Consider the following 19,172-nt stretch of genomic DNA (forward strand, 5'->3'; position numbering starts at 1 on the left):
ATTATCTCATTGCTCACCGACGTTTTTTTTCCGAAAACTTCGCAACCGCCCCATCAGTATTATTAAGGTTGTCTAAGGTAAGGGAAGATATCAGGTGATACCATGTGTTAGGTGATAACATGTTACGGGCTTCTGGGAGCCGTTGGATCTCAGATCCTATGGCTCCCGGAAGTTCTTGAGCATCTTCCAAAGAAGTCATCCAGGAGTCTTAAAATTTCACATAGGTACAATAGACTTCCAGGAGCCGTCGGATTTGAAAACCAACGGCCCAGGAGCCCGTATCACGGTATCACCTAAGTGTTCGTAGCAACTGTTATTTTCCCTGTAAGGTAATACTCCGCTACTTCGCCAGCTAGTGGACATGGCGGATCGTCCATTATGCATCTCCGATCCACAGCATAATCCGTCCCTAACCTACTTCATGGTCGAAAAATCCGGAAAAAATGTACAACACAACGTTCGCACAACGGTGATTTATCACTTGTATTTCTTTATTTTTTCACTTACTGAAAATGTGTGAGAAGCATATTACACTGAAGTTGCCGCGGAAAAACGCTGACACATGAACGTCAATGAAAAAAATGCACTTAGCAAGTTCAGTGCTTGCTTGTTTTCGTAATTAATCAAGTCCAGACTTATGACTCTGCTCGATAAGTACTTCCCCCGACCCCCTAGTCGATTGTTTTTTTCTTGTCTCCGCCATGTTTGCCCCAAACACCATGGTGTCGGTGCGCAGCACATACTACAGGCTTGGCTATCGAATTAATCCCCCCTCAACCACCCACTGCACCACCCATTCTTCCCGTACTACCCCGCACCCAGTTCTTCAACTACATTTTTCTATGGACGCCAATGAGATACAGATACTTCTTGATGCCCAAAAGATATATCATTAGAAACTACAAACGGAGATCACAAACTAAGACTCCAGACGGGGTCGTTTCGCCACCCTGCTGCTCACTTCTTCTTCCTCGTAGGTTCCCTTCCTCACTGAGTCCATCACAGCAGAAACGTCCTCTAAAACAAGGTCGCCCCTACTGTCATCGCTCGTTGTCTGCACCGCTGGATCGTGCTCGCCGAACCCTTCCTGAATCTCTCCTTCATCCCCATTCATGTCCACTCCCTGAGCTTGCACACATTGTTCCGAACGATCTGCTTGAACCACTTCCCCATGAAAGTCGTTTCATATGTTCAGAAATTTGTGAACTTATTTTACTAATACTCAGGGAAAAATTCCATTTCAGCACTCACCTCACGCAGAACATCGCCATCATGCGGATTCAAATCAGTCGTACTCCAGCAACTCGCCGCTGACGACACAAATGAAGAGGACTTTGCCTGCAAAATCAATATCATAAGAAACAAGGACACCTCCCCATGATTCAGAAATTCAATCTACAAGGAGGATAGATGAACCTGATCCTGAACACCAAAGGCTGAACCACTCAATTCAGATCTCCCCATCGAGCCACTTCCTGCAGGCTCAACAGCGTTTGGTGCCATCTCTTCAATCCTTCCAGGCACCAGATCTATGAGTTCAACTATTTGAGACAGTGGGTACAGGCCAGGTAGCTGCCCCGGCATCTCCTTTTATACTGTTGTACTGCTTGGTAAGCTATTCAGGGCTATCAAGTTCTGCATTAACTAGCTTCATTCAAATTTTGAACTCCACGACACGCGCGCTCCAGATGCTCGGACCAAAAGTGTGCCAACACTTGCATGATCGCCACATGTCGCCGGATATGAGTTCAGATAGCATTGGCTCACTGAAACAATTATTTGAGTTTCATCACGCTCGGCCCAACCTGAACTCTGAAATCTTAAATCTCCAAGTTTTCTAAATTTACTCGGATGCACTCCTACTAAAAACCAAGAGACAATTTTGTTTTTATGCTGATAGTTGACTAAACAGTTCAGTTTTACACCTCACGAACAATGAAAATCCTCACACACATCCAGCACATTATATCTTATTACATTGGGGAAGAGCTTGGATGCTCAGCTGAGACTACATTATCTTTTTCTGCATGCAACTACGAAAACCATGCAAGTGCTGACCATGGCTGTCGCAAAGCCTAGTAAATCGAAATGGGAAACCATAAAGTATGAATGTCGAAAACTAGTTTGCACCAAAGCCCAATGGCCTAGTCCACGTGTTGCGGCGGTGACCTTCGATTCCGTAGTTCTTGCATTGACCAGGTTTCCTCGGCTTTTTCGGTGCATCCCCTCTATCAAGACATGTAGTTCTCTTGTGTCCTTCCCTCCTGCAAATGCTGCAGAAGCGTGTACGTCTACTCAGTCCTTTGTACGGTGCCTTCTCCCTGCTATTTGTTGGCCTTCCGACCCCCCTTTGCTTACCGGGTGGAGCTAGCCCTTGCAAGTCATTCACGCTCACCGAATGTGCCATGCTATTCTCTTTATCGGCAACTGTCCCGACCACGAAAGCAACCTCTCCATTTCTAGTGTGTCTCAGAGGGTCCAATGTCGTGATGCGATCCTCAAAACCCATTCCATCCCTCTTTTCTGCAATAGGTGCTCCACGCACCAGCAGATCATCCAGCCCACCTAGCATGAAGTCAAATGATTCTGCATTAGCATCCCCCATGCGAACGACTTCCATAGCTTTCAAGTACAGTGTTGAATGCCTCCATGTGAATGATGTGTTGCTCCATTTGTCCTTTTGGTACTGCTGCAGATGGCTAGGAAGAATGTCCCTTGCGTCCTTCGTCCACCGTTTCACAATATCTTTTTCTGGGATCTCCTCAAGGTGAAGTATTTCCATAACCTGCAATTTAGAACCCATGTTACCAAACTTTTAAGTCACAGAACAACATTTAACATTTTTACTTACCCTTAGAATGTGGCTGCACAGCAAACCTGTGTGTTCAAACTGACCACACTCACAGCAAAACACCTTCTGATCATCACTGATGGTAACCTCATAAACAACTCTGCTCCATCTCTCTCTTTTCGCCGCATTATTGTGGGTTGCTACATATTTCTTCATCTTATCTATCTCCGTTACGTTATAGGCTATGGCTTCCATCAGCAACCTTCCAAACTCCTCAAACATGGATCTGGTATATATTTTACTGGTGTGCCTCTCCATAGCCAAATTTGTTCTTCTTACTGCACCTCCCTGCAAAAAGTGCCACAAAGTTGTACACAAAAGAATATCATTCTCAAATGTTAGTTTTGACGTACGGTCGGGTCAGCAATGAAAAAGGTAAACTGATGTCTTGCAATCATAGTTCTTTTCTCCTCGTAGCCCTCTTCACGCTCCCGGTCGAATTGAAGTCTCATGTACTGCCGCACAAACACATGCATGGGGCTCGCTGGGGGCATGTACATCTTGAACATGTGATTAGCACTCTCGCTCCGTTGCGTGCTTGTCATCTTGGCACAGAAAACACCTCTGAAATATGATTTTGCCCACTTTTTACGAATCTCATAAATCTGTGTCATGTATGCATGATTCCGCAAATTGTATTTATCCAGTAACATGCCCCACGCCGTCTCGAACTCATCTTCGGTTAACATGTGGTTCACTACTTTGTGGAAATCAGCCTGGAAGTCATTTTTTTGGTGTATAAAGGACCCAGGCTCTCTTTTGCCTTCTTTAGTACGTGCCACTTGCACCACCTATGAACTGTATCTGGATACACCTTGTTGATTGCTAGTTTCATAGCTCTGCACTGATTTGGAAATAATTTGTTCATAACATATTAGGATTAGGTCATGGCTGACAATATGCATTTTCATATTGCGAGGGTTAAGGAAAATTCAACCTCTGCAAGCAGCACTAACCTGTCAAGATAGTTTTTGGGGCCGATCCTCCCATCATACGAAGAAACTCGGCAAAAACCCATTCGAAGCTCTCTTGCTGCTCATCGCGCATCAGCACCCCAGCCAGGATGATGCTCTGAAAATGATTGTTTACCCCAACAAATAATCCAAAAGGCATGTCGTACAAGTTTGTCCTATATGTGGTGTCGAAGGTGACAACATCTCCAAAAAGACGGTACTGCATACGGCTGCTCCCGTTTGCCCACATCAGGTTCTTCACTTTGCTTGTATCATCAGCTAGCACTCTGTAAGTGAAACTAGGGTCTCCAGCCTGTATGTCAGTGAAAACTTAAAGTGTCTTCCTAACATCATCATCAGCCTGCTCCCGACTGATCTTCCCACAAATGTTCCTGAGGGTCCTCTTTGTGAATGGAACCTTATCAACCGACCCGAAGAAACTTCCAATTATGTTGTACACCTTGCCAAGGTTAACATTGTTCTCCCGCAGTTGCTTTATGAGATCCTTGGTGTACACATCAATGTGCTTGTGCGACGGCCAGTGAACTTTCTCACCCATTGTCAACGACATCGAATGATTATGGCTCTCTCTGTGTTCTGTAATGTACCAGCTGTTGTCCGCAGCTCTCAACAATCTGATCAAAGCAGGACACTCACACCTACAGGACCTACTATTTTCTGCTTCTGGCTTCCCCTATTTTACAATGGAACATATTCATCACCAACATATATTGAATTCAATAAACATTTGTATTCTATGTACCCGAGTTAAAAGATTAGCAGAAGTAACCGAAAGCTAAGAAGCACGGATACGGGGACGGAAGCACGGGGATACGGGATACGGCATTTTCCAAAAACAGTCATTCGGGGATACGGCGGGGTATATAAGTATTTAGAAAAATAAATATGAAAGTATATAGAAAAATAAATTTGAATTAAGATCTAATGAGAATTTTTTAGTACTGGATATATATTGTCTCCTTTCTATTCATGAAAGACTGAGAGCAGTCCACTCACAGCCCATGTAGCTGTCCGTCCACTTAGAGCCCATGTAGCTGTCCATCCACTTAGAGCCCATGTAAGGCCCAATTCCAGAAAACCCTAGACTAGTAGCACTCCAGCTGCTCCAGCCGACCCCAACCTCCCATTCTCGTACTCCCTTTCTCCAGCCGCCAGTGAAGAAAGGAAACGACAGCGCCGCCAAATCGGCAGCTTCCATCACCCATCTTCTTCCTCGCTGGCCACCACACTCCCCATCTTTCTTCCTGCCGGAGCTTCTTCCTTGTTGGCGGCCGCCTTGCCATCTTTCTCTATCAAGATCTCCTTCCTTGCTAGCAGCCATTGAGGTTACCTGCTTGACCATGGTTGCTATCGGGAGGATAACTGGGCAGCAGCATGGTCACTGGAGTCTGGCTGCCGAGTCCCCACCGTGTCCACGCCGTATCTAGGCCATATCCCGATTTTATTTCTTTTTTTTAATTCCAAAAAGATGGGATACTGCGGGATACGCGTATCCAGCCGTATCTGGGCGTATCCCCGTGTCCCCCCGTATCAGGACGGCAAATCGGCAGTTCTGGCCGTATCGGTGCTTTTTAGACCGAAAGCACTTACCGAGCAACCGCACACAATTTCTTGCATACACTTTGTCCTCTCAACGTTAAGCCGGCTCTTTTCATATCTAATGCCGAAACCGTTTCCCAGGAATACAAATTGTAAAAGTCGTATGCTTCACCGACTGAATCAAAGGTCAGACCCAACGACGGCTGCACCACATTTTTCCTGGGTTCTTCAGCATACTTGCGCATCGACTCCTCAAGCGCGCTCATACGGCTGGGACATGGTGTCCTGTCCGGTGGCGCACTCCCCAGCCTTAACCTGAAACGATTAGTCACACTTCAGAAGTTAAGGGTTATTTAACACATCCTTAATCATGAATGTATTTTTATAATACCACTCTAATGGTATTGTATTCCTTTCTCCAGTCCTAACGCACTAATTCTTTGTCCCGAAGCCTTTTCCTTAATTACATGTGTCTAGCTTTATGTTGTAGCCCTCAAGTTAGAAATCACAGGTTGTTTCTGGCCATCCATTCCCCTGAACTAAGCAAAGGAATGCATTCTTCCTAAAACAGAGGAGCGAATCTGCGAACGTACCTCTTTGTCCACCCGGGGGCTTCGGGGTTCACCCTGCCAGTGGACTGCGCTGACCGAGTTGGAGATGTGGCCGCACGCCCGCGAGCAGCAGGTGCATTCCTGTCCACCTCAACTTCACCAATCTGTTGGGCACAACCAGAATCATCTTTTGAGACAGCGCTACCAGCGTAACTTGGCTCGTTTGCTTCCATCCGCGCCAGGGGAACTGGATCCGGCTGCTCAACACTGTCGGCGAATTCCTCCAGCAAGGGGAACCTGAAAAACGGCGGACATGGGCGCCGCCCATGGCCGTAGATTAGGTACCATTTTGCGAGCACCGATTTGAAAGTAGATCTGGGATTACTGACCTGTCGACGGTGTCCAGAAGGAACTCCATGCCTGCTACCTCCATGCCTGATCCGGCGCCGATGGAAGAAATCTCCTCACTACCTCCACACAGAAAATGGCGTCGCTGTTAATCAACCTGGGAGAAGAAGGGGGGTCGACCGATGCTAGGCCCTTCCAGAGTGCTTTTGACATTGGGTTGGTTGGGGGTTTGGCAGATGCATTTAGGGCCAGTTCTTTTGGGCAATTCTCCCAGAATTAACCCCCTCCCCAGCTTTCCCCAGAATTGTCACTTCATCTTTTTTTACAATTCCTAGCTAGTTAAGGTCTAATTAGCTAGGAATTATAAAAAAATATCAAGTGGCAATTCTGGGAGAAGCTGGGGAGGGGGTCAATTCTGGGAGAATTACCCAAAAGAACTGGCCCTTACTCCGGTGTCTGCATGTGGTGGTGAGCAGGACGTCCGTGCAGCGACGGATTAGGATTTCCTCTGACGACCTGAGCTCCTTATCTAATCCAAGGCCCACCCATTGGGTCAACGTTCTGGTCCATGGACCAACTCCGCCCCGCCCTCCTTCCGTCCGCTACCATACGACCGGGACCACCAACTACGTACTGTTTCGTACCATATTCCGCCGAGTAATCCTTTTTTATCGATACCTGTCAGACACGTCAGAGGCAATATTCCCGATCCCAAGTCACGAACGGGACATCGTGATAACGAGCGCATCTGGGCTCGGGCGCCGAATCGCCGCTTCCATCGTATGTGCTGCTACCGGAGAACTACTAACAAAATTGACAGGAAAGAGAACTCACCGTTCCAGAAGGCAGATTGTTGGGAGAGTGGGCGACGCAGAGGCAGAGGAACCATTTTTGGAGAATCGTGGCAGTGAGAACGAAGCGCCCTCGTGCATACCCGTCCTAAATAATTGGGACGGGGCTCGTCCCGCCTGTTGGAGTCCTCGCTTCCTTTGTCATGTTCACATTTAAAATGGGCTCACCCATAGGCCCGTATAAAAAAGCACAAGAAGCCCAAACGCTTCACGGTTGAGATTACTGATCTAAACTTGCTAAAAAATTCTCAAAATAAAAATATAGCTAAAAAACTTTACGTGATCTAAAACTACCTCTTCGTGAGATCCCAAATTCCCAATATTTCCTTGTGGTGGGTTGTTAGAGAATCCCCTATACATAAACATTACGTGATCTAAAACTACCTCTTTGTGAGATCCCAAATTCTCAATATTTCCTTGTGATCGGTTGTTAGAGAATCCCCTATAAATACGAAGCTTTTCACGGCATAGATCGTATACTTCCACCCCACGCCTCCCACCTCACGCCGCCCATACCTAGCCTTCCATGACTACACCGAATTACCACCCCATGCCGCCCAAAGTAGCTCCCAGGTCGGTGAAGCCGACGGAGCCGTCATCTTCAAAGCCTGCATCGGCGAATTCTGAGATGAAAGAGAAGGGCACGTCAGAGAAGCCGACGAAAGAGAAGGGCACGTTGGAGAAGCCGGTGAATCAAAAGATGAAAGCGAACGGCAATGGAGTTGGTCGCCATCGAGAGAATCCTCCGGTAACGAACGAGATCCTTGTATTGTGTATACACCCTCCTTCCCAAGTCTGCATGCAATCCCATTATTTACGGCACACTTCTTTTTGATCTCGTTTAGTTACAGCCATAACGAACTATCCCTATTTTACCGAAGGGAGATTGGTGTGTCTAGAAAGGCTTGCACGAATCTTAGCATAAAATCAATGACATAGGACTTAGATAAGCAATACTTAGAGCACATCTACATGTGCTTTAGCAAAACTTAAGGGAGATCGCGGATACCTTCCTCTCTTAGTTTTTAGTCGTGAATGCCTCTCTCTGTAATTAAACTTGCGCTAATTTTCATGCTGGAAAGTTCTACGTGCAACGATATGGAAAGGAAGGACTAGTAATTCAACTTTGTTTAAAACCAGCAATCGAATCAACAAAATAATCGTAGTACTCCTAAATTCTTGATCAAATACGTAGTAGACAGAATACAAAGTAGTTTTGTACGTAAGTTGCACGCCTCACTTATTTGGCATTGAGAACATCAAATGTATGTACTATATTAAATTTTAGGTTGATGAGAAATAAAGGAGAAAACTAAAGAGAAAGATGGACAGTAGGATCACATGTTACATTCCTAGTATGGTGATTATCTATAAACTATTGATCTTGTGATCATGTATGCAATTATTTTCGTAAGCGTGACGCCTGAAACTTTAGTAGTGTACATAGAACAAAGTCTGCTCTTTGTACTAAAAATCTATACTAGTATCAATTAATTTGCGGACAAAGATAGCTTGTTTTTCTATGTCTGGTGTTCATTATATGGCCTAGAAGCTCTATAATTTCATGCAGTAATGTAGAGCACAATTTTGATATTGGCATAGATTACATCTAGTCGGTTCTATGCGTGTTTAAATGAATACCATACAGAATCTAATCACACTATTTGTACATTCAGGGAACTCAGGTTGCTTCATTGCTGCAATACGAGAAGTTCATAAAAGATTTAAACGCACAGCAACTGATGTACATCAAGTTGATTGGACTGGGTGAACTTCTCAAGACTCCTGGCATGAGAATGAGACGTCTACTGTGCCAGGCCATCGCTTATTCATATGATGCAGAGCAGGATGCCTTTATAATTAATGGGAGACCATGTAGGATCACACTAAAAGATGTGGAGCATATAATAGGCCTACCCTGCATGGGGAAGAATCACGTCTCTTCAAATCACAATGATACTTTGGAGTTGTGGAAGGAACTGAAAGACCCCGATGACACAAAAGTAACTTTGAAAGGATTGCTAGCCAAGATGAAAGGCAACAGCACACCTAATTTTGTCAGGCCATTTGTCATGTACACCATAGGCAAATATGTATGCCCGACAACACAGCAGTATGTGGACAACAGATACCTTGGGATTGTTAGAAACGTTGAGAAAATAAAGAGCACCAATTTTGGACAGCTTACACTTGACCATCTTATGACTAGTGTCAGGAAATTTGTAAATGGTGGAGCAAATCTGGAGGGCGACCTACCATTGCTACAAGTAATACAATCATTATTAACATACAATACATTTAATTTTATGGAAAAATTAAGTTGTTTTTGTTGTAATGCAGACGTGGTACTACGAGAAGTGGAGGGTGCACCAATTGGACTCTACCATCTCGTATGCATCAAGGTTAAGGCCGCTGATCCAAAACTGGAGTGACGAGAAGGCACAGAAGGTTGACAACATAATCAACAAAAATTATATAGGGGTTGGAGAGGTAAAGTGTTAGTACTGTGTGCCTGGATTATCTACCATATGTTTTGAATGATACTAACGACACTAACATACAGTATGTCGATGACCTGCTGCGGCCTTTCAATCCGTCACCAGTTGGGACGCCGGTCAAACCAAAGACTGACGGTCAGGTAAATGATGAACATCAGACACAAATATATATTGTAACTTTGCAAGTACAATCGAAGTCATATGCTTCTAACTGCTTGTAATTTGCAGGATAAGGCACTCATGGGCCGTGTATTGGCTAATTTGAAAGAAGTTGCCTCCATTGTGCGGGAAGCCAGTGCACAACAATTTGATAGGATGATCACCCTTGAAAAAAAATGGGCGAGTGTCTTATGCGTACACTTGCGAATGGCAGACGCATGGACGACCTCATCACAGAATTCAATGTAAGTATACCATTATGAGTTTCTATAAATATTTTTACTATCAATACTCTCCACACTAACACATTTGTTTTAAAGAACCACTGCTATGGAATATTTAATGTTGATCGCCCAGGAGTAGAGGACATACAGCTATCTGACCTGGGAGTACCTACAGACCCAATGGAGGTCCCACGAGAGAATACTACTCACAAGCAAAAACAAAAAAAAGACAGCGAGGTCATTGCCAAAGGCATTTCTGCTAAGGGAATACAAAAAGATAACATGGATGCCCCTATGAAGAATGTAGCTGAAGATTTGTAGCCTACTCCTAGTTTGCAATCACAAAAGCATTCAAAAACCACCACAAGCCTTGAAGCTTTCATGGTGATACACATTTCACATCTAACTGATTTTTTTTAAGTTAATGAAGATTCGTAGCTAACATATGATCTTCCACGTTCAGGATGAAGAAGACAGAGCTGCTGCTGCAGCTTGCAAGGAGTGTCTCAAGAATGTTTCACAACTTTATAAAGAGTTGGATGCTTCGCATGGTGCTCCGAGTTTGGATTCGTGAAAGCATTCCAAAGCCACCACAAGCCTTGAAGCTTTCCTGGTGATGCACATTTTACAGTTAACTGGTTTTGTTTTTTTATTTCGTGCAGATTGCAAGCTAACAAGTGCTTTATTTCGAATCACAGGATCCTCTGAATTTGAGGCACAATGAGAATGTGCGAAAGGCTGAAGAAAGAAGAGATCAAGATGATGAAGATGTCAGTATTGAGGTGGGGGGAGAGGCAGGTACCAAAAGAAAACACCGGTCTGCCAAGGCTAAGGCAATAAGGGAGCCGGAAGAGACACATGTCTTCCCAATTGATGAGGACAACTATGATGATTCTTTAGCAAAGCAGCGACAAGATAGCGCGGTTGATTCCATGCTACCAACTCGTACGAGCATCCGGAAAAGAGTGGAATTTCATTATTGTGCAATGAAGATTATGTTCTGTACGATAGTGATAAGAAGAGAAAGAGAAACAGGACTCCATCGGAGTCTACCAACGATTCCAAGGACACAAAGAATACAAAGAGGAAAAACCGTGCAAGCATTTTTAAAGATACAGACACAAGTGCTTCGAGGCTGGAGACCGACCTTGACAAGTTTCGACAGAATCACGTGGCCGAAATTGTCAACACCTCAGATCTTGATAAACAATTGGTGGTAATTGATGACATTGTTCTGCTACATAAGCATTTGCAATGCCTCACCATGACAGATGGAGTTTTAGATGACAAATGGTTGGGTGACGAAGTAAGATATTTGCCAAATTATTTTATCAATTTTCTTTTGCACAGTACAATTAACTTGAATTTTGTTTTAGTTGGTTGATGCTGTGATTTAGATCATGCGTCGTGATCATCCTGAGGACATAAGGGACGGGCAACTGGTTTACATTGAGAGGGTGGCCGGCGTCGCTATGCTCGAAAGAGATGGTAAGGTAGAGAACTGCCACGAGGCCGCTTTGGCGGGAAGACATGGAACAACAAAAGGAGACAACTACCTCGAACATGATCTGGTACCATCTAACCATGACATAAACACATTTATTTTTGTAATCATTATGCATGTTGATGTAATCATCTTTGCTGTCCAGGTTTTTCTACCTACGAACATGGCGAACACCCACTGGTTCCTTGTGGTCGTAAACCCCAGAAGGAGGGAGATTCAGATTCTTGATTCACTTTTCAGCTACGTAGTAACACAAGTGGTTCACGTGGTGAGATTTTAAACGTCTTTCAATATAACACATCATTTAGCATCATACCTAACCTTGAACCGTGAGCAAATTCTCATACCATGGACTTTGGTAGATACGTGGGGTGGAAGCACATCTGAGAGCATCGCTGTGAATCAATGGACCACAAAGCCATGCATGGCAAGACATTAACGTGACCCAATGGACAGTAAAGCATGTTCCTGTGCCAAGACAAGATGACAAGTCAGTCAACAATATTAGCTTCTCAATATGTTTTGAATTTTTAATACGTGAAATGGTGCTAACAGAATTAATTGTTGTAGTTCTTCTTGTGCACTCTACATGCTGAAGAACATCGAATTCTTTACGGGAGAAGATATTACGCTGCGTTATGACCAAGTACGTAGAGTAACACCTAAAATTCTGTCAATTTTGTAAACATATGGAACGATACTAACATATCCTCCCATGCAGGCATACATTGACAATTATAGAAGAGAGCTGCCTGTTGCCCTTCTTACTTCGCCCTACAACAAATTGAAGTCCATGAAAAGGCTGAAGACGTACATTGCTAGCCTATCGGATGCAGCTGCAATTGAAGATCATGAAGATGCAAGCAGTTAGTCCAGCAGTGGTTGATTCTTAGATCTGGAGTGTACACTTGGTTATGAAGCGGTAGAGTAGGGTGTGGTTTGGTTTTAGTCCCGAAGGTTTTCTAGCCATGTTCATAGTCCAGTGCGGATTAATCAAGTTGTAATATTTCACAGTACTGGTTTCAAATACTATTCTTGAAATAAATTTGATCTGCATGGGAGACGTTGAAACATATATTTGCTTTTTACAACCAGAACTTTTGAAGCTTTTTTTAACATTGCTAGTTAGAAGTTTCAGAAAAAATTCAGTTAGTGCTGAAATATTTTGGCTGAAAGGCAAATATTGCAGTGAGTGCTTAAATGAATGAAGTTCAGTTATTTCATCGAAATCTCACTGAAGTGAAAACTATGGTGTCGTGCCATCTTGAGCAGCAACAGAAATGATTCAGCGTTATTAACAAAATTTGGTATCACAGATACGAGGAAAAAAGGTATGATTTTGAGCATGCAAGATCAGATGGGCAATAAAATAACTTCACAAGAGAGTAAAATACTTCACAAATAATTAGGAGGGGGCTCGTCGCAGCCGTTGGAGTCCTCGCTTCCTTTCTCATGTTCACATTTCCAATGGGCTCATCCCATTATAATAGGCCCGTATAAGAAAGCACAAGAAGCCCAAACGCTTCACGGTTGAGATTACTGATCTAAACTTGCTAAAAAATTCGCAAAATAAAAAAACTAGCTAAAAACATTACGTGATCTAAAACTACCTCTTCGTGAGATCCCAAATTCCCAATATTTTCTTGTGATCGGTTGTTAGAGAATGCCCTATAAATACGAAGCTTTTCACGGCATGGATCGTATACTTCCACCCCACGCCTCCCATGCCTACACCGAATTACCACCCCACGCTGCCCAAAGTAGCTCCCAGGTCGGTGAAGCCGACGGAGCCGTCATCTTCAAAGCCTACGTCAGCGAATCCTGAGATGAAAGAGAAGGGCACGTCAGAGAAGCTGACGAAAGAGAAGGGCACATCGGATAAGCTAGCGAATCAAAAGATGAAAGCAAACGGCAATGGAGCCGGTCGCCATCGAGAGAATCCTCCGGTAACGATCGGGATCCTTGTATTCTGTATACACCCTCCTTCCCAAGTTTGCATGCAATCCCATTATTTACGGCGCACTTCTTTTTGATGTCGTTTTGTTACAGCCATAACGAACTATCCCTATTTTACCGAAGGGAGATGGGTGTGTCTAGAAAGGCTTGCGCGAATCTTAGCATAAAATCAATGACATAGGACTTAGATCAGCAATACTTAGAGCACATCTAGATGTTCTTTAGCAAAACTTAAGGGAGATCGTGCATGCCTTCAGTTTTTAGTCGTGAATGCCTCTCTTTGTAATGAAACTTGTGCTAATTTTCGTGCTGAAAAGATCTACGTGCAACGATATGGGAAGGAAGGACTAGTAAATGGTGGAGCAAATCTAGAGGGCAACCTAGCACGGCTGCAAGTAATACAATCATTATTAACATACCATACATTTAATTTTATTGAAAATTTTCTAAGCTGTTTTTGTTGTAATGCAGACGTGGTACTACGAGAAGTGGAGGGTGCACCAATTGGACTATACCATCTCGTATGCATCAAGGTTAAGGACGCTGATCCAAAACTGCCACGAGGCCGCTTTGGCGGGTAGTCATGTAACAACAAAAGGAGACAGCTACCTCAGACATGATCTGGTACCATCTAACCATGACATAAACACATTTATTTTGTAATCATTATGAATGTTGATGTAATCATATTTGCTGTCCAAGTTTTTCTACCTATGAACATGGCGAACACCCACTGGTTCCTTGTGGTTGTAAACCCCAGAAGGAGGGAGATTCAGATTCTTGATTCACTTTTCAGCTACGTAGAAGAGAGCTGCCTGTTGTCCTTCTTAATTCTCCCTACAACAAATTTAAGTCCATGAAAAGGCCGAAGAAGTACAATGCTAGCCTATCGGATGCATCTGCGATTGAAGATCATGAAGATGCAAGCAGTTAGTCCAGCAGTGGTTGATTCTTAGATCTGGAGTGTACACTTGGTTATGAAGCGGTAGAGTAGGGTGTGGTTTGGTTTTAGTCCTGAAGAAGGTTTCCTAGCCATGTTCATAGTCTAGTGCGGATTAATCAAGTTGTAATATTTCACAGTACTGGTTCCAAATACTATTCTTGAAATAAATTTGGTCTGCATGTGAGACACTGAAACATATATTTGCTTTTTTCAACCAGAACTTTTGAAGCTTAGGAAGGTTAACTGAATTCTTAAATTTATATTTAAGTGTCGTCGGAGTCTGGACAAGATTCAGAACAATTACATCGCTAGTTAGAAGTTTCAGAATTTTTTTAACATCGCTAGGTAGAAGTTTCAGAATTCTTTTAACATCGCTAGTTAGAAGTTTCAGAAAAATTTCAGCGAGTGCTGAAACATTTTGGCATCGCTAGTTAGAAGGTTCAGATTTTTTAACATCGCTAGTTAGAAGTTTCAGAAAAAATTTGAGCGAGTGTTGAAATATTTTGGCCGAAATTCAGTGAGGCTGAAATATTTTGGCTAAAAGGCAAATATTGCAGTGAGTGCTGAAATGAATGAAGTTCAGTTATTTTATCAAAATCTCACCAAAGTGAAAACCATGGCGTCGTGCCATCTTGAGCAGCACCAGACATGATTCAGTATTATTAACAAAATTTGGTCTCACATATACGAGGAAAAAAGGTATGAGCATGGGCATGCAAGATCGGATAGGCAATAAAATAGCTTCACAAGAGAGTAAAATACTTCACATGTGAAGACTCAATCTTAGTTGACTTTAGAACCAGTTTTCATCCTAAAAGAGGTCCAGTGAACTACTTATAAGCAATAATAAAAGCGGTCCAGTTCTTTTGGCTGATTTTAAAAGAAACGGGAATGATATCTTTTTGATGATCGTGATTCTTAGGAGACCTACGTGTTGTTACACAACTTGCCTTGGTTTTTTTAAACCATAACTTACCTTTGCTAAACTCTCCATGCCCCCCCTAATATTCAACCAGGTGGGTCCCCTTCCTTGATTTCCTCCAACCAAAGAAATCTATACGTAGATATATGCCCGGGTTGTTACGATCCCTAAAAATAGGAATCCTTTGAAACCTCGTAGATCATAGTTCGTCCTTCTACGCCACCCAAACCAGCAAGACAGAAGGACGGAGCAACCCAGGAATCCAGCAAGACCGAACGACGGAGCCAAACATGAATCCTCTGGTAACTCCCCACGATCTCAGCCGCTGTTATTTTTTGTGCCACGATCTTCCTCGCATGATCTCTTGCTGCGACCCCACTCGTTGTTTGCATATTCATGTAACTCAGCACGTTTTTAAACAAATTAAGTTGGGGGCGTTAGGGGAGGGTGTTAGGGGAGGGCACTAGGATTTGTTTCCTACCAGATTGGCAGTTCATATTCCAGGCTAAATCTTAGCGTCTGATCTTGTCGATGCCAATTAGTGCAGCGGGCGCTTGCCTTCTTTTTTTCCCTTCCGCACGAGTCATGGAAGGCATCGATGGCCCATGTTTTAATTCCATACTACTGACCATGATTAGCGCCTAGAGTTGAGGAGACCACGGTTGGGTAGTTTTTTATTTTCCAATCTTTATTTTATTTCAGATAAGTGCCTTGCAATGGAGATTACCTTAGATGACCGTTCAAACGTAACCAAGCTGAATCACATGATAGTATTTGCACATACATGGAACTCAGCATGCTTGTACCTCATGCAGTAGCGTAGAGCACAAATTTTATGTTGGTATATATAAGTTGTATTCGTCTGTATGAGTGTTTAAATTGTATACCATGCTGAATCTAATCACACTTGCACATCCATTGAACCCAGGATGCTTCTTTGCCGCCATATGAGGAGTTCATAAACGGATTAAACACGCAGCAAAGGATGTACATCCAGTTGATAGGACTGGGTGGACTTCTCAAGACACCTAGCATCAAAATTAGACATGTACTCTGCCTGGCCATCGCTAATTCATATGATGCAGAGTAGGATGCCTTTATCATCAAGGGGAGACCATGTAGGATCACACTAGAAGATGTAGCGCATATAACAGGCATGCCCTGCCATGGGAAGAAGCACGTCCCTTCAAATCTTGATGATAATATGGAGTTGTGGAAGAAACTGAAAGACCGTAATGACACCAAAATAACTTTCAAAGGATTGCTAGCCAAGATGAAAGTCGACAGCACACCAAATTTTTTTCAGGCCATTTGTGTTGTACACCATAGGCAAATATGTATGCCGAACAAAAAAGGAGTATGTGGATAACAAATATATTGGGATTGTTAGAAACGTTGAGACGATAAAGGGCACAAATCTTGGACAGCTAACGCTTGACTATCTTATGGATAGCGTGAAGAATTTTGTAAATGGTGAGGCAATTTTGGAGGGGAATCTACCACTGCTGCAGGTAATTCGTAATAGTACAATTATCAGTTACCTAACATACATTACATAATGTACGGGAATGTTTGTAAACTGCTTTTATTGTCATGCAGATATGGTACTACGAGAAGTTCAGAGTGCACCAATTGGACTCTAGCATCTCGTATGAATCAAGGTTAAGGCCACTGATCCAGAACTGGAGCGAGGAGAAGGCAAAAAAGGTTGACAATATAATCCAGAATAATTATCTGGGAGTTGGAGAGGTAAAATGTCAGCACATTGCCTGGATTATGTAACATATATATTTTCTAAATCATACTAACGACACTAAACTGCAATATGTTAAGGACCTAATGAGGCCTTTCATTCCAGCACGAGATGGTACGCTGGCCAAACCGAAGACTGGCGCTCCGGTAAATGAGTTACATAAGGCACAAATATATATTGTAACATTCCGACTAGTATGAAGTTATATGATTCTAACTATTTCAAAGTCTCGGATTAAGGTACTCGTCGGACGTGTATTGACTGATTTGCAAGAAGTTGCCTCTCTCGTGCGGGAGTCCGGTACAGAACAAAACCATAGGATGTGCATCCTTGAAAAGAAAATGGATGAGTGCCTTAGGTGTACCCGTACAAATGGCAAGCTCACGGATGACCTCATCAAAGAATTGAAGGTAAGCCTAGAATTATGAGATTAGTATATATAATTGGAAATTTACGTGTACAAGTTTTTTTCTAATTTAGTTTACTATGAAAACATCCCAGACTAATATGTATTTTTTAAAGAAAAAACACGATGGAATATTTCCAGGAGTGGACGACATAAATCTATCTGACCTCGGGGCACCTTCACACCCGATGGAGGCCTCTATTGAGAATGCTGAGCAGGCTTCTGACCAGGGGAAACAAAAGGATGTCACGGAGATCGCTGCTAAGCACGATTGTAAGCAGGGAATAAAAAATGATGACATAGAGCCCCCATGAAGAACCTTGATGAAGATTTTGACGTACGCATGTTAACTTAATTATGAAATAATCATTGTCGTTTCAGAAATAACATTTGATCTTCCACGTACAAGATGAAGCATTCGAAAGAGCTGCTACAAATATCAAACAGGATCTCAGTGGTATTCATAAGCTTTTGAAAGAGGTGGATGATATCCAGGGAGCTCCTAGTTTTGATAAGCAAATGCATTTCAAAGCCACCACAAGCCTTGAAGATTTCCAGGTGATGCACATTTTACCTATAGTTGAGCAAGAATATGCTAAAGGCTAACACGCGGTTTATTTCGTCTGACAGAATTCGTTCAAGGCTCTGTGAAGGCTACAGGATCGCGAGATCCTGAATATCCCCGTGCCTTCACAGATGATGACAGCCATGATGAATCCTTTGAAAAGCAGCAACAAGTAAGTGTGGTTGGATCGACGCCACCAAATCATGGGGGCGAAAAGAAAAGGATGGTATTGCAATTATTTAAGAATGACGAGTATGCTTCGTACGACACTGAGAAGAAAAAAAGGAAAAAAAGACTCCATCAGAGTGTACAAATGATTCCGAGGACACGAACAGTAAAAAGAGGAAAATCGGCTCTAGCAACTTAAAAAATAGGTCAGAAGTTCCTGAAACCCAGAGGGACCAGCTAGACGTGGTTCGACAGGATTCCGTAGCGTCACTGATCAACACTACAAATCGTGAAAAACAAATGGTGTTAGTTGATGACATTGTCGTGCTATCAAAGCATTTGCAATGCCTCGCCCATAAAGATGAATCTGAAGATGGCGTATGGTTGGGTGACAAAGTAAGATAGTATTTCACAAATTTGTTTATGAAGTTTCATTTTTGTACAATACAATTAACTTGATTATTGTTGTAGGTGGTTGATGCTGCGATCCAGCTCATGCGTAATGATCAACCAATTGACACAAGGGACGACCAACTGGTTTACATTGAGAGGGTGGCCGGCGTCGCTAAGCTCGAAAGATATGGTAGGATAGAGGAGTGCTACGAGGACGCTTTGGCAGGCATTCCTGGAACAACACAAGGAACCACCTACCTGAAACATGATATGGTATATTAAGCTGACGTAGAACAGATTTTTTTATTACTATGCACATTGATCTAATTATCTGTGCACTTCAGGTTTTCCTACCTATGAAAAGTTTATACACCCACTGGTTCCTTATGGTCGTAAACCCCATAAGGAAGGAGATTCAGGTTCTTGATTCACTTTTCCACTGTATGATACCCAAAGAAGTAAATAACGTGGTGAGAATTTCAACATATTTAATTATAAGAAAGGATTTAACATCGTATGTAAGTATTAGTCGTAGGCAACTTCTCATTCTATTGGGCTTGCAAGTAC

At 43.0% G+C, this 19,172-nt stretch overlaps 1 protein-coding gene across 1 annotated transcript; it reads right to left on the bottom strand.

The window, feature by feature from the left end:
- Positions 1 to 4,721: 4,721 nt before the first annotated feature.
- On the bottom strand, positions 4,722 to 6,497 carry LOC123106541 (uncharacterized). The gene is made up of 3 exons (XM_044528675.1): positions 6,305 to 6,497; positions 5,958 to 6,212; positions 4,722 to 5,679 (listed from the first exon to the last, which is right to left on the bottom strand). Exons 1-3 carry the CDS (start codon positions 6,346 to 6,348, stop codon positions 5,412 to 5,414), a joined length of 567 nt encoding a protein of 188 aa, XP_044384610.1. The 5' UTR covers positions 6,349 to 6,497; the 3' UTR covers positions 4,722 to 5,411.
- Between the last annotated feature and the right edge of the window lie 12,675 nt (positions 6,498 to 19,172).

The sequence above is a fragment of the Triticum aestivum genome, chromosome 5A (assembly GCF_018294505.1).
Source record: "Triticum aestivum cultivar Chinese Spring chromosome 5A, IWGSC CS RefSeq v2.1, whole genome shotgun sequence".
Taxonomy (NCBI): Eukaryota; Viridiplantae; Streptophyta; class Magnoliopsida; order Poales; family Poaceae; genus Triticum; species Triticum aestivum.